This window comes from Nannobrachium achirus, assembly GCF_963921795.1.
Source record: "Nannobrachium achirus genome assembly, chromosome: 19".
Lineage (NCBI taxonomy): Eukaryota > Metazoa > Chordata > Actinopteri > Myctophiformes > Myctophidae > Nannobrachium > Nannobrachium achirus.
The window spans coordinates 6,799,315-6,823,748 of NC_137826.1; the positions used below are offsets into that span (position 1 = coordinate 6,799,315).

The window sequence follows — 24,434 nt, forward strand, 5'->3', positions numbered from 1 at the left end:
AACACTGATAGGCGTTATTAAGTCTGGTAGCATTACTTTTGTGTTCCCTTTACCCATTTTTCACCCAGTGCCAATTGCCTAAGCTGTAATCCTGGGCTCTGCTCTCCCTCTGCCAACCTGGGGAGGGCTCCGAACTGAGCTCATGCTTCCTTCAATGCATGAGGAGTGAGCACACCACTTCTTATCACCTGATGGATGTAGCGCGCGGAAGGAACACGCTATTCCAACCAGTTCCTTTCCCCTCCATCAGGCGCCCCCAGCTGGCCAGGGGGAGGCAGTATAGTCTGTATAGTGACCAGGATTACTGCATATTTTTGTGAGGGTATCTACTCTAGGCTACACGGGGAGAACATGCAAACTCCACACAGAGAGAATATACGATATAGCCTCGCATGGACGACTCTATAACACTGGGGATTATTTCTAAATCGACTTGGGAGACACTCACGGCACTGTTTCAGCCAGGATGACACACACACACGCAGTGTAAATGGTGTGCAATAGAGCATTTTACTTTACTGTGTGGTCCGGGGCAGAGGGTCGTCACGGGCCGATTAATAGGCTATTCCGTGTTGGATATATGTGGATCCTGCAAACCTACACTATCTCCACCGAGCAGAACGTCTCTCCCAGTGGAATCCTATTACTATGTCTGTCACGCTCATCATTTTACCACGGCTACTAAATAATCAGCATCAGCTGTTTGTGTCACCCGCTCGGTCCGTCAAGGTCACGACCACCGTAAAGCACGCGTGTGTCCTGTGTAACACACGACGTCCGTTCGCCCGCCGCTGTGTGGGTTTCTGTAAATGGCTTCAGGTGCTACTCGATCTATCATGCATGCAGAAGGTTTGCGGAGTTGGTGGGGGGAAGGGGGAGGGGGCACGCCGTGATTTCCCGTCGCTGTGTATTCATGTATTCATAGCACTTGCCTGGCACTGGGGCGAGATCAAACACCCAGCTCAAGTTATTTCCAGGAGGAGTAACTGAAATGTGTTGTAGTCGGTCCTGACAACCAGGCCATGGATTATCAATACTGTCAACAAGAAGGGAAGAGCTACTGATCTGGAATCACATCCGCTCCGCATTCTTCACGTTCTTCAAAAAGCAGATGTGGAAAAAGTTCTCACATTTTATGCTTAAGTAAAAGTATCAATACTGCACTGTAGATGTACTCTGTTACAAGTAAATGTCCAGAATTCAAAATGTACTTGAGTAAAAGTATGAAAGTATTGGCATCAAAATGTACTTAAAGTACCAAAAGTAAAAGTACAAAATGTTGATGCGACATGTTGTGAGCTTGTAGATCGGCTATTTTCAAATAGCCAGGTATAGAATAGGGCTAAAGTGCATTAATGTATGTTTTATAATATAATCATTTATATCTACAAAGTAACTAGTAACTAAAGTTTTCAAATAATTGTAGTGGAGTAAGTACAATATTTGCCTTTGGAATGTAGTGGAGTAGAAGTAAAAGTACAGAAAACTGGAAATACTGAAGTAAAGTAAAAATGCCTCAAAACTGTACTTATGTACAGTACTTAAGTAAATGTACTTAGTTACTTTACATAACTGTCGAAAAGAAAACTGATCCGGAATCTGCTTTCAAAGGCCGTTGTGCTGGCAACCTTTTAAACCCCTTTGAGGTGCAGCAATTCTTTGGCAACAATTATTGTTCCATAACACCTTTTTTTGTTATACACAAAATAGAATTTGTGCTATTTGGCAGTTTTCCCTCCGCATCCCCCACTGAAAGCAATTACACCCACTTCCATTACATTAGCAAGTTGCTTAGTGTAGCAGTAGTAGCAGTACTTTCATTTTGAACTTTTAATAAACCCAACTTGACTAAGAACATATTATTATTTAACGGTAGTGTCAGGACACAAGTGGCATGGCTGGTTACACATAGCCCATTCACACCCATCACCTACTGCTGGCCAGTCGCCACTGGACGGCTCCCTAGGATTCAGTATTCCCTCAGGGATTCAGTAACTCGCTAAAGGGGACTTTGACCATAATTGCTGAGAAAGGGGAAAGCTTCCAATTCCAATTCAGCTTCTCCTGCCTGTATTCTCTGCAGCCAGCGTGCGAGAGCAGCTATTCAGACTGGTGGCGACGGCATGGCCTTGAAGCACAATTTCTCAACCCTTGAGGCCACCGACGTGCCACAGAACAAATGCCTCGGCAAGTCTCATGATATACTGTAGCTCTGAGAGGGGAGAATAGAGGGTATTGACTGTAATTGCAACATGGAATCATCTTCGGGGCAGAGCAAATGCAAATCTGCTGTTGTGAAGTGACAAGTCAGTAAGAGCCATTGGAAGAGCGAGTTGAGGTGGATTATGTCCACAGTGCTGCCTATTGTTCACATTAATCACCTCCACTATGAAACCGTCGTCCTGCATTAAAAGCACAAGACTGTCCAGGCAGTTTCTTTTTGCAATGAATCACACATATATAGTACACTATAATTGTGGCAAGAAAGTAAATGTTTAATCACATTAAAGGAGGCATCCTGACCAAAACACATATAGGGTTAAATCTGCCTTTTATCATACCCCTTTACCTGATTTTTTTCATAGCTGCCCCTGTTGCTATAGATTTTGGCTGCCCCTGTTGTGGGCCCTCTCATAACTAACACGGTGGATTGTCATCCCGCTAGCGCAGTTATTTCTTTAGCTTCAAAGTTAGTATTTTTTTATTGGATTGTGTTTACACAACGTCCTGAGACCAACCAAACCGCTGTTTTGACCTCACAGGCACCCTTACTTGTCAAACAGACGAGAAGCTCCTCTGCCCTATATGTGTTTTGGTCAGGATGCCTCCTTTAACCCTGGTTTCGGGCAAATCTTCCAAAAACAATTGAACACATTTACAGTAGATCTGCGAACTCACAAGGTGATGTTACAAACTCACAAGGTGATGCAATGTGAGCTTGTGGGTTGGCTATTTTCCCTAGTTCTCATAATGATGACAAGGTATTGCTAATGATTGAGAGGGAAGAATAGCTAACGATTGAGGTGCAGCCGTAGCTTCGTGGGTAGCCAGGGCGTCTGATGATCAAAAGGTCACCGGTTCACCTCCCTGCCCATGGCAGGCCTATGTCCAAGTGTCTCTGAGCAAGGCAATTAACCTCTAACTGCCTGGGGGGCTGGGGGCTTCTTGTAGATCGGCTATTTTTGGTGCATGTTCCTCCCAGAATGGGGATACTGGGGTTTAAGTGAGTAAACGCCAAGTATAGCAAGTATTTCAGTCTGTGTCATCTAATCAACTGAGCCAGGGGTCGGGCTTGATAAGCACTATGCTTCTCCCTTCCCCTTTTCCAGTATCTTGGGACACCTTAATCTGTCATATGCAAAATATACAACATGGGCCCCACGCCTTGGGGTGTTTTTGTCACTGTACATTTGCACATATGTGAAATTTGTTCTCTGCATTTTACCCATCCTATAACAACTAGGAGCAGTCATTGGATTCTATGGCGCTCGGGGAGCAATTAGGGGTTAACAGTCTTGCTCAGGGACACACATCGACACATTGCTGACCTGGCCAGGAATCGTACCTACGACGACCAGGGGCTCTGGCCCCCCCCCAGGCAGGCTCACTAACCATTCAGCCCCAACCTGTGCCTTTCTTACAATTTTCTTTTTTCTAATGTGATTGTTTTGCTAATATGCACAAATGCACATTGCATATGTATCTGTTGTCCAAGGAGCTGGAAATAAAATGACCTGAACTGAACTAATCTGAAATTGTGACAAATTTGGAATCACTTTGATAGAATCTCTTAGATTTTTTCCTCCTTTACACAAATCTTTCGGGTCCCCTGGCTCGGCTGGCACAAAAATGTTTTCAGACGCTGGTCGGCGGCCAAACAGAAATGTTTTGAGAAGGGGCTGCTCGCTGTAAAAAGGGAGCACGGCGCGCCGCGCAGACGGCGACCGCCATTCATGACCGAGCAGCGAGCCCTGTATCAAATCAAAACAGCCATAAGTAGATTGCCGTGTCGGGGAGTCAGTCATATATCAGTCGATATATAACGGCTTATTCACTGGGAGGAAAGTAAATCGTGGGAGGTGCGCGTGTGTGTGTGTGTGTGTGTGTGTGTGTGTGTGTGTGTGTGTGTCTGTGTGTGAGTGTGAGTGCGAGCTACCTCAGATGCCCCTGTGGGATGCAAGACACATAAAGTGCAGGCCTGCACAGGCGTTGTTGGGGAGGAGGAGGAGGAGGAGGGGTGCATGGGGGGACACTGAAGCCTGAAAATAGCCGATCTACAAGCTCAGAACGCGTCACGGCCGTGACGCGTTCTGAGCTTGTAGATCTGCTATTTTCGGTGCGTGACACGGGCATAGGATCCAGGTAGCCTATGGTAAAAACCGGCATGACTGTCTAGTGTCTACCAATGGCGGGTTGGTTGGCCCGAAGGCCTAGCTATGTTTCTGGAAGACCTGCCTGTCCTATAGCCGATTAGCTGCCCCCCTATAGCGGGCCATACGCCTTCCGTTCTTCCCCCTAACCGCTCGAGTGGCTCTCCCCCTCCTCTCCTCGCCCTGACTGACAGCCCCATTGATTACCTGTGCTCTCCATCGATCGTGTCAAGTCATTATAGTGAGGCAGGAAAGCCACCTTAACCTAATAATCACTAGTCAAATCTGCATGGGGGGAAGAGGAATCCAACCTCATAGATAATTACTGCAGTTTCCCCTGCGTGTTGTTCCTCCCCGCAAACAGGTAATTAGTCGAATGTTGAGATAAAGAACCGTTATTGACACAAGGCCAATACTGTGGTATACCCAAAGCACCCCCCCCCCCCCCCCCCCCCCCCCACACACACACACACACACACACAAAGGTGCCGGTGATTCAGTCATTCGGCACCTCATAAACGACAACACTGATCGACAGATTAAACACGACAACAATGCAACCCGGCGTCATAATTGACTTTTTAGGTAAAATGAGTCAAATTAGTGGATGCTACTATTAAAGCAGCTCTGAACAGAGCCGTCTGCAATACACGTGACACCATTAAAATATGTAAATGATGCTGCCAAAGCAGTCAGTAGTAGCCCAGGCTAAATGTACATTCCGTACAGTCAGAGTCTGGGTGTCTCAGGGGTGATGCTGATGCTGATAATAACGGATACAGGAGGCCCTCCTCAACCCATCACTGCCTGTGCTGTGGAGATATGATTAGCCTACCTGAGTGGCCTATTTCCCCCGAATGACATGATGCCACAGATAACGGGGCACTATTTGTGGCATTTCACAGCTTGCTTGCTCGCCCTCCTAAACAATACCTTGACGTATTTAGGACAATCCGAGTTGTATTGTGATGATGTCTGCTGCCACAGATGACTGGGATCACACCACGCATGTAAATCTAATTGTAATCCGGGGGAATGTCATATGTTAAACATCGGGCAAAAACGAGCTGGCTGCAATCAGGAGGCTATAATAGGCTATAGCCTACTACTACACACACATACAGCCACCCAGGCCCGTTATTGTTGACGGATCATAAAAGATCATAAAAGCGCATTGCCCCTGTTTGTAACCCAATGTGTTGTGAGATGAGGAAAGCTTTTGTTGCTTGGGGGTGGGTGTGTGTTTGTGTGTCTGTGTGTGTGTGTGTGTGTGTGTGTGTGTGTGTGTGTGTGTGTGTGTGTGTGTGTGTGTGTGTGTGTGTGTGTGTGTGTGTGTGTGTGTGTGTGTGGCACACGATCTACATTATAGGACCCCGGGATGGGGGGTGGGGGGTAGTAGAGAGGGGGTCCTATAATGTAGATTGTGTGCTGCAGTGTAGGGGACGGCTGTGTGGATCGGGATGGTGTTTAACCTACAGTCAAGGTGCTTCTTCTTGGGTCCGCTGACTTCGTGCGTCGTGGCCTTGCAGACGGCTTTGCTGATGGCGGAGCCGGTCATGCTGTGCTGGGCGGCTGCGATCCGGTCCGTGAGAGACTGTCCCGACATGATAGTCGCGGCGGTGCTACTGAGAGGAGGAGGAGGAGTAGCCGGGAATCAAAATGTCTATGGAGGAGAAGGAGATGATGGGGAGGCGGAGGAGGAGGAGGACGGCGATGCCCTCTAAACGAATCGCCCGTCTGAGAACACGAACGTTACACACTGACGCCAACCCGATGAGAGGATTCATATACGGCGGGGGGGGCCCCGGATCAAATAAAACAAAAAAACACCCCGCTGATCACCACATCCATCCAGGGGGGGAACAACCGTCTAGAAATCCGGCTAGTAATAGTCGTCGGTCGAAGGCATCCGAGTCAGTGACCGACCGGTGGCGACCGAAGAAAAAGGACAGAAATAAGATCACACAAGCAGCCCGCACCTTTAAACCAAACCCCCCCTCTGTATGATGATGATGATGGCTACAGCCCGGAGGTCGCTGCTGATGCTGCTACAGCGTTACAATGTACAGTAGTAGAATGTAATGATGTATCCCTGAAATAGCCCTGCCGAGGATGAGAGAGAGAGAGGGAGGGAGAGAAAGAGAGTGGGGGAGAGAGAGAGAGAGAGAGAGAGAGAGAGAGAGAGAGAGAGAGAGAGAGAGAGAGAGAGAGAGAGAGAGAGACGCCGGCTGGAGCAGAGGAAGGAGAGATGATGCTGCTGCTGCTGCTACAATGATGATGATGATGATGATGAGGAGGATGGCGAGGATGATGATCAGTCACTCTCTGTAGCCGCTCCTCCGTCCGTGGTTATTAGCTAACTGTCTCTATGCGACATTCACTCGATTATAAACTGAAGTCTGTCCTTTTTCCAAAGGCGATACAAAACACACAATTCCCCTTCTCTGCGACCGATTTCCCCCTCGATCCGTCTATGCAGCGATTCGACTGCAAACACCTCGCCGATCCATGGGATCATGTATATATAGTTGGCCCGGTTTCTTATTCGGTTCGATCGCGTTCGTCTATTAATCTTCGTATAAAAAAATAACCCGCTATATTCATTAAGGGCTGCCGACGAGACCAATTCGATATTTGTCACTCAAACTTGTGTGTAAAATGGCAGTGCATGAATCAGGTGACTAGGAAAGGAGGGCGATTGGGCCATTCCTTCGGGTCCGGGGAGGGCGTCTTAAAGCAGAACGCTGCCGTTTGATGGAGGCAGCCTCGGCTCTCACTCAAAGTCTCTCTAATTGCCCGCTGTCCAATAAAACACAGACACATGCATGGGGAGGAAAATCCACGAATAAGGTCTACATTACAATGTGATCAACGCATAAGGCTAATAGCACGTTTTAATGTTCTCTGATAATTGTTCTGCTGAATAGGTTAATAGAGCCAATTACATACTATAGGTGCTTTACAGGCCTGTCCTCTCCTCTTATGTTACTTGATAGCCAGGCCACATCAAGGTCAAGGGTGGAGTGAAGGGTGAAATGAAGCATGTGGGATGACAGGAGATGACATGCCCCATATTCTGTCCCTCTGTCTCCTATTTTGTCATTACAAATTCTCCAAGACAGCAATATTCTATCAATATATATTCTATGATATAAGACACTAGTAAAGATCAAAGAATGAGAGTGGTGAAATATAAGCACGAATTAAAAATCAAAAACGATTATTGCGACCGTCAGGTCGCAGTTACTATCAAAACCTCGACCAGCTGTGTCAGTCTGTCAGTCAGTCTGTCACACGTCACACTTTTGCCCTGCTCATATCTCCGCAACCGTTGCCCCGATCCATGCCAAATTTTGCACACACACTCCTTGCCTGCCAAACCACAACCTCCACCTCAATTCTCACATGACCCTCTTCTAGCGCCACCATGAGGCCGATTCTTGCAAAACACATTTATGGACACAGCTGCTACAATTTCTGCCCTAAAATCAAGCAAATCGGTACACAGTATGTCTACACTCATGTCATCAACATGGATCTGTCCCATTTAGCACCACCTTCAGGCCGATTTTTTTAAAACACATTTTTGGACACTGCTCATACAGATTTCGCCCTAAAATCACGCAAATCGGTACACAGTATGTCTACACTCATCTCATCAACATGGATCTGTCCCATTTAGCACCACCTTCGGGCCGATTTTTTTAAAACACATTTTTGGACAATGCTCCTACATATTTTGCCCTAAAATCACGCTGCGACCTGATGGTCGCTTATCTCCCGATTAGGGAGTCTTACTGGTGAATAAATAGATAAAGGCTAAAGCCTATAATGTTGAATAATAATGTTTTTACATTTTAATTAGGCTAATTGATTAATTTATGTCTCCAAATTAGAATTCTGTGAAACGTTGATTAGAGTCTGGAAAGTTCAAACAATAGAGCATTATAGCCTTTTAATTTGGCCTTTGAACATGAATGAAATGATAATAGAACAATATAGTCTGTCACCTCCAGAATGATGGTCACCCGCACCATTTAGGACGCACCATAGAAGACATAGAAGCACCATAGGACCATAGGAAGCACCATAGAAGACATGGAAGCACCATAGGACCATAGGAAGCACCATAGGACCATAGGAAGCACCATAGAAGACATGGAAGCACCATAGGACCATAGGAAGCACCATAGGACCATAGGAAGCACCATAGGACCATAGAAAGCACCATAGAAGACATGGAAGCACCATAGGACCATAGGAAGCACCATAGGACCATAGGAAGCACCATAGAAGACATGGAAGCACCATAGGACCATAGGAAGCACCATAGAAGACATGGAAGCACCATAGGACCATAGGAAGCACCATAGAAGACATGGAAGCACCATAGCACCATAGGAAGCACCATAGAAGACATGGAAGCACCATAGGACCATAGGAAGCACCATAGAAGACATGGAAGCACCATAGGACCATAGGAAGCACCATAGAAGACATGGAAGCACCATAGCACCATAGGAAGCACCATAGAAGACATGGAAGCACCATAGGACCATAGGAAGCACCATAGAAGACATGGAAGCACCATAGGACCATAGGAAGCACCATAGAAGACATGGAAGCACCATAGCACCATAGGAAGCACCATAGAAGACATGGAAGCACCATAGGACCATAGGAAGCACCATAGAAGACATGGAAGCACCATAGCACCATAGGAAGCACCATAGAAGACATGGAAGCACCATAGGACCATAGGAAGCACCATAGAAGACATGGAAGCACCATAGGACCATAGGAAGCACCATGCAGGGTTTTTCAAAGTGGGTGCCGTGGCACCCTAGGGTGCCTTGATGCAAGTACAGGGGTGCCTCAGGATATTTAGATATTTGGAATTTATCAGTGTCACTTGGTGAGTTATTTTTCAGTCTACAGTGCATTCACCAAATATAGCAGATCTACAAGCTCACAACACGTCACAACTTGACGCGTTGTGAGCTTGTATATCGGCTATTAAGTGAGTATACTTATCATCAGTCTGTCCTGATGGAAACTGATATTCTCTGATGTTTTCCTCATGAAATACTGTATCTTAGGGGGAAAGATTTACATATTTACGTACTGCTAATAGGGAGATAAGCGACCGCCAGGTCACATGTATGTCTGCAAAAAGCAACCTCATGGTGGCGCTAGAAGAGGGGCATGTGAGAAATCAGGGCTGGAGGTTGTGGTTTGCCAGCCAAGGAGTGTGTGTGCAAAGTTTGGCATGGATAGGGGCAACGGTGCCGGAGATAAGAGTAGGGCCAAAAGTGTGACGTGACGTCGGACAGACGGACTGACTGACAGCCAGCTGGTGGATTGCACCTTAATGACATAAGGTGCAATGTCATTCAGGGGTGCCGTGGATGAAAAAGTTATCTACAGCTGGGTGACCTGAGCCAAAATAGTTTGGGAACCACTGCCATAGCAGACATCACCATAGAAGACAGGGACATAGTCGTCTAGACTCCTACCGAGCGACGCTGTACATCACAAGCTGATTTATTTGTATTTTCATTGTCTAGCAAGGATATTCAGTCAAAGTGTAAAGTCACTGTTTTTAGTTGAGCTGCAAAGTGAATGCACAACTATTGCAATGAGGCTGCCAATGTGTACCGTATGTCACTCTGCCTGCAATGAGTCACTGTATCATCTGGAAACATCTTATCGGCCCACCTAAGACCTCTCAATCCCTGTCTGTCGACTAGAATAACAACTCAAAGGAATACAACTTCACACGTTATGGATGTGACTGTGGCTCCATGTAGGAAAGTGACAGGGGCCCTGTGGGGTTGTATGGAGTTCAAGGGAGGAGTTGTGAAACTAACAGGACCAAAGTTACAAAAATAGGTGTCGCGGCTGAGATATGCCAGTGTGGAAGTTATGGATTATTAATGTTGATGCATTTGCAAAAAGAAAATCTGACACAAAAGGGGTTTCTCACTTTTTCTCAGTGAAAAAATAATTTAGAAAATGTTCTGAAAATCAGGGACTGTAATATTATAATTTATACAATATATGCCAAAATAGCAGAACTACAAGCTCACAAAGATGTCGCAATATGACTCGTTGTGATCTTGTATATGTGATATTTTTGCAAAAATAAAAGACACATTTTGACAAATGTTCACGAATATTTAATTGGTTTAATGTGGTTAACATAAATTTTTAAATACATTGTTACATTGTGATATTATTTCAAACATGCAGTGGAACATAAATATCAAACACATCAGATATAGTCTACAGTTCCAGAAAGAAAACAATATGTATTAAACTCAGTCTGTCCAGAATTAGGGTTCAAACATATCCCCACCGCTCATGAATATGAATAACTGGGGGATAGCAAAACACGTAATTCTGCGTAGATAATGATTATAGAACTCAGAGGGGGAGATGAAGAGAGCCTCCATACAGACGGACTCCCCCTGCAAGTATAGCTAAAGAGTAGTTACAAGATGCCCTTTAAAGCCAAACCAATGTCTTCACAACGTTTGAGGGAACAGAGTGAACCACAACAGGACTCCCTATAGGCGAGTCTACTTCATGGTCAATGGCTCAGAACATTTTGTTTTTAACAAACAAGTCTATCATAATAACCTTCGTTTAATTTTGTTGTATGCACAACAAAAAGACTTTCTATTCTATTCTATTCTATTCTATTCTATTCTATTCTATACATGTATTCCTTGTGATTCTATGTATACTATATTATGTAGAATAATATGAAAATGCTATAGCTAAATTTCAAACGTTGTAACAATTTAAAAAAAATCTAAAAGTAAAAAAAAAAAAAAAAATCTACATTACCGCACAATGCCACACGTTGTATGAGCTTGTAGAGGCAACAACGTAGGTTAAATGGAAGTGCAAAAAAAAGGGGGGCGGGGGGATTATTGACCTGTTGTTTATTTCCAGACAGAGAGTAATGAGATACCGAGTGGGCTCTTGAGATAAACAACACAGAATGAAGGGGTCCTGCACAGTGTACAATGGAACTAAATGCACTCTAGTGGTGAGCCATAGTACTCAGCCCAGAAAGTCTATAGGCCTACTGTCTTTACCAAGGATACCAAGGATTTCAGATGTGTTAAGATCCTCTACACTGTAACACTCGTATGTGCAAACATACCTGGCAATAAAAACGATCCTGACTTATTTTCTTTGAACTTAACAGCAAAAAAGGGCCTTTTTTTTACATTAAAGGAGCCAGGGGGTATAAAAGATCATATACGTGTTGATTTTTACACATGCTAGCCTGTCAATGTTTAGCAGTTTTCTCATGAACTCATTCACTACCATCGACAAGATATTTAATCAAGTCCTCGTTATTGTCCCACCTCTGAACACCATATCCAGTTCCCGCTAGGCCTATTTCTGTATCCGGAGATTTTGATCTACATCCGGGTCAGTGTTGTTGACGTCCATAAAGAGTCGATTATCTCCGAAACAATTTTTCCCCAGAGTTTTTGCAGTAAACAAGCCACATTCAAACAAACCTAGCAACGGAATGGATTATCGCTGTCACTTTGTTTTTTTGCCCAGCGTTACAAGAGATGCTCCCGTACACGTTCTACACTGTTTTTTTTGGACATTGTAGAATACGACGAGATTCTGCAGGTTATGTAATGAATTTAATCCTGGTAGTAAGTGAGCTAATGTTTCTGGTTAGGATAGTGAATGTGGGAATGTCCCCTAAGTCCACTTCTCTCCCTGACCAGTTGCCTTCAGAGACCACATCACCCCAGTCCTCCATGACCTTCACTGGCTCCCAATCAAACGCACAGAATTTATTTCAGAATTCTGCTCGCCACATACAAGGCCCTCAACAACAACGCTACCTATCCGACCTCCTTAAAATCCACGTCCCCTCCCCAGATCAGTTTACTCCCCAGATCTGGTGCTGCCAACCTCTTGGAATTCCCCCCAAAAACGAGAAAGAAAAAAAAAACACAGCCCCACGCACCCTCAAAACCCACCTATTCAGACTTGCTTTCTCCGCCTATAACTCAAATCAAATCTCCCTTTCTGCTTTTTAGTCTTAGCTTATTGTTTTAGCCTTTGCTCACTTTTTAGCCTTTTTACTTTTAAAATTTTCTCTCCCAATAAAGTTGTTTATTTTTTATTTGTTTTGTAAAGCGACTTTGGTTTACCATGAAAAGTGCTATTTAAAGAGGTGGTGCCATAGTTTTGTACTTTTTCAGTTTTGTATGTGTCTACAGTATGTAGTTACTCTAATAGACCTCTAGGTGGTGTTATAATGTGCAAATTTGTCCTCCCTGTGTATTTTTGGTTACTTCCTGACCAGTCAAAAGGCCCGATCGAAAAACACTGATTTAACGACATCATAAACTCATCCCCTCCCCTTTTACCATTCACCCAACACTGTGGGTTTGGCTAACTTCAGCTGGGTCACCACCCACCAGGCATACCTAATGAACTGGTGGGTGTGGCAACATAAAAACATAATTTTAACACTTTCTGTACACTTTCTTTTGAAAAAAATCTTCCTCCTAGTATAATCATAATACCTGATCATCATGTTTTAGTGGGGAAAACATTCATGGCACCCCATCTTTAAGTCTGATGTATTATTATTCCACTTCCTGCGGTCCCATGATCCCAAATTAAAATCAAAATAGGTCCCAAATCCTGACCTATCATGGGCCCTGACAGGTCAGGATTTGGCACAGGCCGTGCAGCCTGGGCGCTGCTTGCTGCTGGTGTTGTGTGATGAGAGGACCAGCGATCCAGCAGCTTCAGCCTGCGTCACCGCATGCTCCTGGTTGGCCAGAATGTGTTCAACCAAGCACTTCACCGCCTCCTCGATGTTAGTGTTCTCCTGGGAGAGGTGGGAGAAGATTGTTTATTGTTTTAAATACCTAAATACTGTAAAAGTCCAGTATTTCTATTGACAAAAGTATTGGCATACTTTACAGCAGTGTTTCCCAAACTTTTACATTTCAAGGTCTCCCCTTAACTCTGACAGTGTACAAATGGAACCAAATGGACCCTAAATGACCCGTTAGGGTCCATTTGGTTCCATTTGTACGCTGTCAAAGTTTCAGATTTGTAAGGGTCCTCCAATCTAAATCGGCAAAGTATAACTAAAGTTTTCAAATAATTGTTGTGGAGTAAATATTTGCCTCTGAGATGCATATGGGGTAGAAGTATAAAGTATTGAATAATGGAAATACTCAAGTAAAAGTACCTCAACATTGTACTTGACTAAATGTTACTTTCCACCACTGTACTCTGAAACTGTATAGAGTGAAAATGTAATACTTGCATATTTGCTGCATGTTGTATGTATGAAATATAAATGACAGAAAAAGGACACATTAGTCCATTAAGTTGAGTGCGTGTGTATCGTATGTGAGTCTGTACGTCCCTCTGTCTGCAATGGCTCAATACACTTCATCTGCACAAGGCCATGAAACTTAATATATCACATTTCTAACTGAATATCTGTATGCCAGTATGGTGCAAAAGTCAAGAAGGTCAATTAAGGATTGATACATTGGCATACATATAATGTTTGAATCATTCATCATCAATGTATGAGACCATCTAGATTGCATTTGAAAGCTTTTCTCAAGCTATACACCTCTAGGTTGACAATGTTTAAATGTTAACTGTCCAATAGTTTCTTATGTGAACTAAATACAGGCGCTATGATAAGGCACATATACTGCTGCTTCACCTTTTATATTTTGGAGCTGTTCGGAAGGTATTATTTTGTGCTGATTCCACATTACCATGGGCTTCCTCAGATCTTATCTTTAACCCTTTGACACTGCTTTTTAAAATGTTATTTCCCTCTTCGGTTAGCGCTGCCATACTTAATGAAGAGAATTCATGATGTCAGTAGCTTTTGTGAAAGACCCATTAATTCTTTTAGTCTTTGTCCTGTTTGCTGACTGAGTCCACCTATTTATTCCATAACCAACTCACGCTTCAGTGTGTAACTCATTAGATAGTCAGTGAGGCTGAGTCAAGGGAGCACAGCTACGGCTGGACTATGTCACACCAGCCTGCAGACATTCCCCTGGCAGTGTCCAGAAAGAACAGGGATGCAATCCATGTATTCCATTCCTAGCCCAGTGATTCTCAAGCTTTTATTTTTATTTCAAAGAAGCCCAGTTTGATATGCACAGACCCCCATTTTATATAGGGAATAGGAACCTTGGACCCTGGACAACAGTTTATTGGGTTTACACTTTAGTTGTAACATTTGTGGACCCGAAAATAGCTGTGTACCTTTTCACACAGTACCATGACTGTGTACCTTTTCATCGAGCTTGTAGATCTGCTCCACCCCTCCCCCCCCCCCCCGCCCCAAGTTCAAGTGCTTAAAAAAAGAAATCTGACAACCAAGATTACTGTACCTTGGCTGAAGTCTCGAAGCAGCCAGCGAAGCCATTGTCCTTGCAGAAGGTGTCCAGTTTGGGCATCTGGGCTACCATCTGGTCAGACTTGTTGGCCAGCAGCACGGCTGGCACGGGTATCCCATGGGGCAACGTCACCTTAGGACAGAGAACAGAGGCGTCGCACATGCAGCTCATACACACAGCATGCTCTGGGTGTGTGAATCTTTGATAACTACAGCACGCATGCCACTGTACACCAGTGTTTGCCAACCGGAGGGCCGTGACCCCGCACTATGTTGTGTGATGTTCTGACATGGCCGTGGTCTCGTGGACAAAGACGGCCATTGTTATCGTCAACCAGGGACGTGCTGGCCATTGGGAATAGCTGGACAACTCCCGAACGGCCGGCTCATTCCCGGCCGGTCCAGGCCGGCCATTACGAAAAATAAAATAAAAATAAAATGTCGGCCTTCGTTCCATTTTGTAAATTTTTTCGCAAAGCAAAGCCCTGCTTCATCATTCAAGGCCGTCGCACAAAAGTAGTGAAAACAGCAGATCTACAAGCACACAACGCCTCGCACCGCGAGGCGTTGTGTGCTTGTAGATCGGCTGTTTTCACTAGTTTAAATCATTTTTAAAATGATAAATACAAAACAAACGGTTTTGGACCTACAAGGTTTCCACCCGACAACGACGAAATATAACTCATGTAATTGGCCCACTGGCTTGTCACTTGTCATGATCTCAAATGGCAAATCTTTGAGTAGCAGCAGCGCTATAGAGAGAGATCTCTCTCTATAGCGCGCAATGAGGGCCTCTCCAACTCTTTTTCCCGGGCTGAATCAGGGGCCCAGCACGTCCCTGTCGTCAACCTTTATTGGGCCCTGACTTGACGGTCCGTTCGCAGACTGACTGACCTTGGTGTCCAGGTCGTCCTTCCACTTGAGCACGGCCTCGAATGTGGAGGCCCTGGTCACGTCAAACACCACCAGGGCTCCGACCGCCTCCCGGTAGTACACGCGGGTCATGTTCCCGTATCGCTCCTGCCCTGAGAGAACAGACAGAACAGAGGGACGGACATAAGAACGGACAGACTACAGTGGGAGACAACTCGGCCATCTGTCAAAGGACACTCGGGCCGACGCAAGCATGGTTGCGTGACTACGGACCAACTTGGGTGTGTCTTCTGTTTTACATGGATGTTCAAGTCCGTATCATTGAGCAGCTCACAAAGCGGAGTATTATTAGGAACAGGAACAAGGGACAAGCAGCAGGCGTCTTCATGTGACTGATATAATGAGCATAGGACCCGATGAGTCTTGGTCATGTGTTTGTGTTTCCTATATTGTTAGATTATGATCTGGTCAACACGAGATCTTGAAAATTGAAAACTCGAATTGTATGTGTAATACATTTAACTACATTTAAATTAACTGGGGATCCTCCTAAGGACCCCTAGGAATCCTCAGACCCCAAGTTGAGAACCACTGCTTTAGAAATCAAATTAGACATGTGCATGCATACATCTCAAAATGGTAATATATCAGAGTAAAACAAGACCTCCTCCTTATTGTGTAAGCTATACTGTATGTCCATTTACTGAAATACTTTTAATGAATCTGTACGCTCAACAATAACTTTGTTTTAAGTGTTTCAGCATAGGAAAGCATGTAAAAAGGAATAGCTAAATATTGTACTAAATACAACACACATTTGCCATAGTTCTCAGTAAGCCCTTCGCCCACTGTTCTTTAAAAATGAGACATAGGAATGATCTTTGACAAACCAGCTATGTCCCACAGCTGCAGGCGGACCACTTCGTCATTGTCCCAGTGAAGCACCTTCAGTGCGAAGTCCACTCCGATGGTGGCGCGGTAATGCTGGGAGTAGATCTGATGAACGTACCGCTTGATGATGGAGGTTTTACCCACTCCCAAGTCCCCTATGACCAGAACCTTGAACAAATGCTCCTGTTGCATGACGGTGGAAGCCGGCACACCCATGCGAACACTCTGCTGTGCTGCTATGCACTTTTCACAAGTGCCGACGACTTCTCTGTCAAGTGGAGACTATGAAAGACTTTACATGGAGCGACTTGAGAGCCGTGCTCCAGCAAACGTTGCCATGAGCGACAAAACCAAACGCTTCTTATACAAGTATGTCCTTCCAATCAACTAGCCTATCTGAGACAAATTGTTACGATCCGAGGCTGAATTGAAGAAAGCCACAGCCCACTACAGATATCTAGGCTAATCAATTTACACCACAGCAGCACCCATGCATCCGTGGTGCTCCACTCTGCAGGGCAGGCACACACATGCCGATTATGTGCAGGGGTTCACACAGGCTTTCTCAGATCCAAATCCAAAATAGACATTCATTTTGGTGTCTTCCTGGGACCCAACCCAAATATGTGATTAATCACTTAAGCCTGATTACAATATTTGTGAAAATAGGCTGACCATGATACTGACATCTATCATGATACTGACAATGATAGGCCTAGCTGACATGATGACACAGACATGATACTGACATTGTACTGACATGATACTGACCATGATACAGACCTGATACTGACATGATACTGACCATGATACTGACATGATACTGACATGATACTGACCATGATACTGACCATGATACTGACCATGATACTGACATGATACTGACATGATACTGACATGATACTGACCATGATACTGACCATGATACTGACCTGATACTGACATGATACTGACCATGATACCGACATGATACCGACATGATACTGACCTGATACTGACATGATACTGACCATGATACTTACATCATACTGACATCATACTGGCATGATACTGACCATAATACAGACATTTTACTGACTATAATACTGACCATGGTACTGACCATGATACAGACATTTTACTGAAAATGATACTGACCATGATACATACCGGTACATGATACATACATGATAATGACCATGATACATACATGATACTGACCATGATACAGACATTTTACTGACATTGATACTGACCATGATACTGACCATGATACTGACCATGATACATACATGATACTGACCATGATACTGACCATGATAATGTCTCAAAACATCACATTCCCGGTGGTAATAAACCCCTTTACCTTTGGAGCATAATTAGGCTATTCTATTCCAGTGTGCGTTTTTGAAAAAGGAAATCAGCACTCACTTAGAAAATATTCTAAGAGAGAAAGATTCATGTTTTGTTTCTTCCAAAACTCACGTTTTTGTGACATATCAAAGGGTCATCTTCTCTTGTCTCACGGCATCATTTTCTCACGGATGACCGTCTCTTGGCTCGAATGTCCTGCATGTCACAAACACTGTCCTGTCATAATATCTCCTGTCATAATATCTCTCATTCTCTCTCTCTCTCTCTCTCTCTCTCTCTCTCTCTCTCTCTCAAGGCTAATCACCAGAGACACCTGCCTTCTTTCCTCTCTGTCACATTCTTCCTCCATGTACACTGTATGTCCCTCTTGTCTTCCTCTATCCCCTATACTCGGCTAACATACATGCCTAGGCGTTGTGAGCTTTTAGATCGGCTATTTTAGGCAGGTAAAAAGTAGTGAACCAATTATAGAGCCAAAGTAGCCTATTGAGGGTTTACAAGGTAAAAAAAAAAAACTCAACACTATAAGATGTCTATGAAATCTAGGAACAAGTTTAATCTGCAACACAATTTCATACAGCTTGTAGTGGGGGTCCCTGTTTCAACTCTCTCTCAGTCAGATAAGGGTCCTTGGCCTGAAGAACTTTGGAAGACCACTGCTGTATTGTTGCGATGAGGCCCTAAAGTAAACTGAAGTATGGCCTACACTACATTTTCTGGACTGGACAGTTCTGAACTGGCCTAGATATGGTCAAGCCTCACAGGACGCACTGTGATTGGCTAGTGGGACACTTGATGAAATTAACTCATAAATAGCACCAGCACCACTCACTTTACACTTTTTTTCTTTTTTCTTTTTTTTTGCAAACTGCTAATAAAGTATAATATTCAATCAATCAATCAATCAATGTAGGGTTTAACTGGTTAACTCCAACTCCATCTTGCCCCTCCAAGGCCTCCATCTTTTTGTGAAAAAGTGGGTGAAATCAGAGGCAATATTTGCCTCTGAGATGTAGTGGAGTAGAAGTAAAAGTAAAACATTGAAAATACTCCAGTAGAGCACCTCAACATTGTACATAAGTTAAGTATGCTGCTTGAGTATCTACACGTAGGCCTACTTGGTTAGGCTACTCTCACCACTGCCGATGAATCCATAATGAAATGTATTTGTCATTGAACTGACAGTGTTTTGGCTTGGCTTCTTTTTTCTTGTCACGCTCCCCTGAACTTGAATCCAGAATGACAGCAAACACTATATTTGATATATTAAGGATATATTTATCTATGTTTGCTTGTGCTAGTTCAGTGAACCTACACCCTTTTAATTTCAAGCAGTCCCAGTTTGCATTATGCATTTATAGGCCACAGAACCCTATTTGATACGATATTTTTACATCTCTGGGACGCCAATCTACACTGTAAAATTACATGTCCATTAGTACACGCTCGGAGTCATAGACCTGTAACTCCACAAGGACCCCCTGGGGGTCCGCATACACCATGTTGAGAACCACTATGCGCCAGTTGATTTGAGTGCAGATTTGATCATGGATGGATTGCTTTTTGACATGCATGATTGTGACCTCTTTTAGTGTGACATGACACCTACTGGCAGGAAGTAGTTACTGCACAGTGCACATACCAGCTTAGAAATTACTATAATAGGCTATACTATGCTCCTGAATTGTCATTTCTCCTGAATTTCTCCTGGATTTGGTATAAAACTCCCCAAATTCACCAGAAACAAATTTACATCTACTATGTTCATATTGTTATGGGGGAGGAGGACCCCCAGACCCCCCACAGGGGGTGTGTGGGAGTGCATGCAATCATAATAGAGATATTCACTTAAGTAGTGAATGGTTATTATTACACATCATATGGGTTCATTATTTTTCCAACTCGGCCAGGTTTGAACGAATCCTCCATCCTCCGAGGTGGAAAGACTGCCATTTCCTCTAAGGTGGCAAGACTGGTGGATTCTTTTCAACTTGGCCAGGTGTGAACAAGCATGCTGGGATTTGAACATGGAATCTCTGAACTGAGAGTCCAATCATTAGACAACGACACCATTACATGTTTTTTATTGCTTTTAAGTGTATTTTTGTATTTTAACCTTGGAAAGGTTGTGAGAGATGGTGTTGTGGTCTAAAGATCAGTCTAAAGTTCAAACTGGTTCCATGTTCTAATCATTTTATACAGTCTATGGTTCTAATCCCTGCAGATCATATTGTATAATTTGGACCTTTTCAAGGTTAACATACAAAATAAGTACTCAAAAGCACCCTAAAGTGTTAGCTGTGAGAGATCGTGTAGTGGATTAAAGATCAGTTTTTCAGCTCAGAGGTTCCATGTTCAAACCCCAGTCCACTGCTGGACTATTTTGACCTTTTCAAGGCTAAAATACAAGAGAACAATTCAAAAGCACCAGGAGATATACCTGTTGAGGGCCCAAAGGTGCCTTGGCTCAATGGGTGTGGTGTGCTTGATCGGTTGTCCCGGTCCTCGGTTTCAGACAGGTTCAAGTCCCATGCACAAGGTACACGGGCGACCATCAGGAGGGGTGTCCCTCCCCCTGTTTCCTGAGAAGTAAAGGTGTAGGGTTATGTCTGAAAGAACTTTGTCCAGCTATACTTGCACAGGAAGAAGTTTTAAATGGTGAAATTCAAGTGACTTTTTTCTGGATTCCAAGAATTTACAGTCACCAGAAAAAAAGGCAGTTGAATTCCACCGCGTACCTTGACGGCATGGGACTTGAACCTGCGATCTCTCTGAAGCAGAGGCAACCGATTGAGTGCAACATACCATTGAGCCAAGGCACCTTTGGGAATTGGGCCCTAAACAGGCATGGTGCTTTTGACTTGTTCTCTTGTATTCTAGCCTTGAAAAGGTCAAAGTTCTCCAGCAATGAACTCAGGGTGGACTGGGATTTGAACTTGGAACCACACCATCCCTCTCAGCAGATTTTGCCTGGTGCTTTTTGAAGCGGTGAAAGCCGCTTCCAAGGAGTGGTTTTGTCTGTCCCGTACCTGTTTTTTTTGAGGATTCCCATAGATTCTCAAGGAGTGAGAATGTCTGTCCCGTACATGTCCCGTGCATGCAGAATCGAGGATTGGTCAAGCTTCACATGACAATTTGTCCCTCCAGACAAAATCATTAATTCATTCAGAATTCATAGATAATATAGAACTAAAGCACATAGAAAGTATAGATCTAGAACACAGAATGTATAGATCTAGAACACAGATTTCATAGCTCTAGAACACATAGAATAAAGATTCACCGCTTCACTTCGAACCGAGTTTTGATTTTTATGTTTTGCTTTGAGTTGGTAAAATTGAATCACAGGATGACTGGAACTTGGCGAGTTGCATTGGTGTGGTTAACCTTAAAACTGTTTTGTTACATGAAATATCCCTTTAAGTAATGTAAAGTATGAATGATGTGTGCTGTGAACATGCATATTTTGGTACATAATTATCAGACTTACATGTTTCTTCAACTTCTTGTTTATGCCCCCAAATGACTGGAAATATAGGTTTCGTAGAAATTGTATAAATATTAGACTTTAATTGTCAAATCTTTAATCATGTTTTAATCATGTATACTTTACTTTACTTAAAGACATTTTCCAAATATATATATATTTTACATTTTTGAAAAAAATAGCCAATTTTCACCCACTGTTACCCTGTAGGCTACTGCCTACTCATCCACAGTCCCTATGAATAGTTGGTTTCATAAGTAAGTAAGCCTTGCTGAGCCATGAGGCCCATATATAGGGCAGGAGCCTATCCCCTGTTTGCTTAACTTAGGGCGCGTTCGGAAATGCGCACTCAACGCACTGGTGTGCCATGTTGTCGTTCGTTTATTCGGTGCACTTGGTGCGTTGTCGTTCGGAAATCCAGTGCGCGGCGCACTGGTGTGTTGAGTGCACGCACTCACCAACCCTACTCAGAAGATGGCAACGGCGCCGGAGCCGGGGTTTTTTGGACTGTTCTGCCACCCCACTTTTCAGGCTCGACCCTTTTTTTTAAAATTATTATTATTTTTTCTCCCCAATCGGCGCTGTAGTCCCAACGTTGCATTGTGTTGCTTGAGGTTGCCGCGACCGGCGACCCTCTAGACATGCTAATTGCTTCCAATACACAAAGTATCTGTGCCAAACATGTTAAACCGGTTCTAATTGTCCGCCCGTGTTGAATTGACGGCACATGTAGGCTTCATTGGTGTAAAGTAACTGAGTACATTTACTCGAGTAGGCTATTTTTATTCCACTACAATCTTTTGAAAACAGTTAGATACTTTGCAAATTTCGATTATTAGGCTATAAAGGCATACATAACCACTTCAGCCCTACATTTAGGCCATTTGAAAATACAAGCTCACAATATTGCTTAATCTGCTCAAATATTTGTTTCTACAAATGGTAGGCTACATTTGTGAAATGACTTGACTATAGGCTACGTTTTCTTTATACAGCCTACATTTTGATACCAAAACGTCATTACTCAAGCCAAGGCTTACATTTTGAACATGGGATTTCTAAAAGAGTATTTCTACTTTTACTTAAGGAAAACATGTGAGTACTTTTTTCATCACTGACGGCCTTGCTGATCGTGCCTCGATCGGTTTGCTCACTCTCAGTGCGATGCATCAGCAGAGCTTAAGTTCTGACTTCATCTAACTTTCACTATAGGCTACAGTAAGCTGGAATTTTCCTTACTTTATTAACTTAAACTTTTATAATTTATTTTCTTGAAAATACATTGAGCGCAGAGCCCTCATTTTCAATGATGCAGAGATTGCAGAAAGCATATAGGCTTATAATTAATATTGAAATAAGAACAGCAGGATAACAAGTTGACTATTGTGACATTTACATTTGAAAGTTGAATTAAATTCTTTATCCAGATCTTATAGGCCTACATTGTCATCTAACAACACATTAAAGTGCTTATAGGCTAGTTACTTATAAAGTCCAAGCTGATGTGTACGTTTGATTACGGTCATGACGTCACCGACTGGCCACGCCCACAATATCGTCCCCTCACTATTTTACCCCTGCCGGCGCCCCTGGGGTTAGGCGGTGTGGTGCGGTGGTTCGGTGTTCTGATTGGTTGGTTTTCATAGCCATGTCTCGAACGCTTCTCAGTTGTGAAGAATGGAGGAAATTACCGCAAAATGCAGCATTTGCAGCTTAATTGGTCGTTTGGCCTTGATAGTTTCACACGAATGCCAGAAGAGTCATCCCTTTTCAAAGTCATACCTTTTTTAAATTGGAGATGTCATCCCAGGGCACGGAATAGTCAACCTAGGGTTGGGAGAAGTCATCCCAGGACCAGAGAAAACCCACCCAGGAGAAAATTGGAAATCTCATCCCCCATTATATGAAATCCCGACCCGAATATTTTCGAGACACAGAGGGGAGACAGAGAGGGGGAGAGAGACACACAGGGAGAGAGAAGTTTAGGCGTTCTCTGTTTGAAAGAGAAAATATTATAACCTCTCTCTCTCTCCCCATTCTCTCTCCCCTCTCTGTCCGCGCTGGGGGGGGGGGGGGGGGGGGGGGCAGAACGCATTCCCACCTAAACGATCAGATGCTTATTCAACGTAATCATGCAGCTATGGGCATAAATATAACGATTGCATTCACCACGGCTTCGCCCCACTCGCGCCTGCGGCGCTCGGGGGCGAAGAGCAGGACCAAGGTCCGCTGGCCTGCGCGCCGCTTGCAGTGTCGTGGACAATCGAGCGGCTCCGCCTGGAGCTCGGGTGTCATTTCCAATAACGCGTGAGGGAGAGAGAAGTCATATCCGCTTTGAGTGTGTGATGCTTATAGATCAGCTATTTTCAAATAAGGCTTTGGCTGTAAATGAGTCACAGCAATGAAAGATGGGGAGAGAGAGAGGTTATAATATTTTCTCTTTCAAAGAACGCCTAAACTTCTCTCTCCCTCTCAGTCTCCCCTCTGTGTCTCACACAGCTGCTGCGTGCTGGGAGAAAATATTCGGGTCGGGATTTCATATAATGGGGGATGAGATTTCCAATTTTCGTGATTTTCATGAGGTCGGGGATTCCCTATACTGGGGTTGACACTTCCAATTTTTTAGGTCGTGATTTCCTAGAATGGGGGTCGACACTTCCCGAGTGACTTTTCCGCGACTAAGGTCGACTTGAAAAGAGGTCGTCTTATCTGGCTACCGTTTCACACACATTAATGTGTAAACTAACAGCAGGTATGCCAATGCTATGAATTACATCTCCTTTCAATGTCAATGTTACGTTAGCATACTTAGCAACTGCTGCTTTTCAGAAAGTTTGCCTTCAGAGTTCAGAGTGAAAAGGCACACAGCTCCCTGTTAAAACTGGTCGTTCGTAAATAAGCCACACTGAACGCACTCTCCAACGTCACGCCCACTGCACTCACTACACCGAGCACACACTCGGTGCGGGTTTCCGAACGCACCCTTAGCGTGAGGCAACTTGGTGTACAAGTACACACCCTGGAC

At 44.0% G+C, this 24,434-nt stretch overlaps 2 protein-coding genes across 2 annotated transcripts in view; both read right to left on the bottom strand.

Moving 5' to 3' along the window:
* Positions 1-5,976, bottom strand: part of LOC308304175 (phosphatidylinositol-binding clathrin assembly protein-like) — a gene marked incomplete at both ends in the record, with an annotated part of 53,370 nt that extends 47,394 nt beyond the window's left edge. Inside the window, one exon of the mRNA XM_080748734.1 lies at positions 5,847-5,976. Within this exon, the coding sequence (XP_080604860.1) occupies positions 5,847-5,976 (130 nt within the window). The remainder of the gene's footprint in view (positions 1-5,846) is intronic.
* Positions 5,977-13,089: 7,113 nt separating this feature from the next.
* rab38c (RAB38c, member of RAS oncogene family) lies at positions 13,090-16,761 on the bottom strand (the record flags this gene model as incomplete). The annotated part of the gene is made up of 4 exons (XM_080748735.1): positions 13,090-13,254; positions 14,801-14,938; positions 15,700-15,830; positions 16,569-16,761. 4 exons carry the CDS (start codon positions 16,759-16,761, stop codon positions 13,090-13,092), a joined length of 627 nt encoding a protein of 208 aa, XP_080604861.1.
* Positions 16,762-24,434: the final 7,673 nt, after the last annotated feature.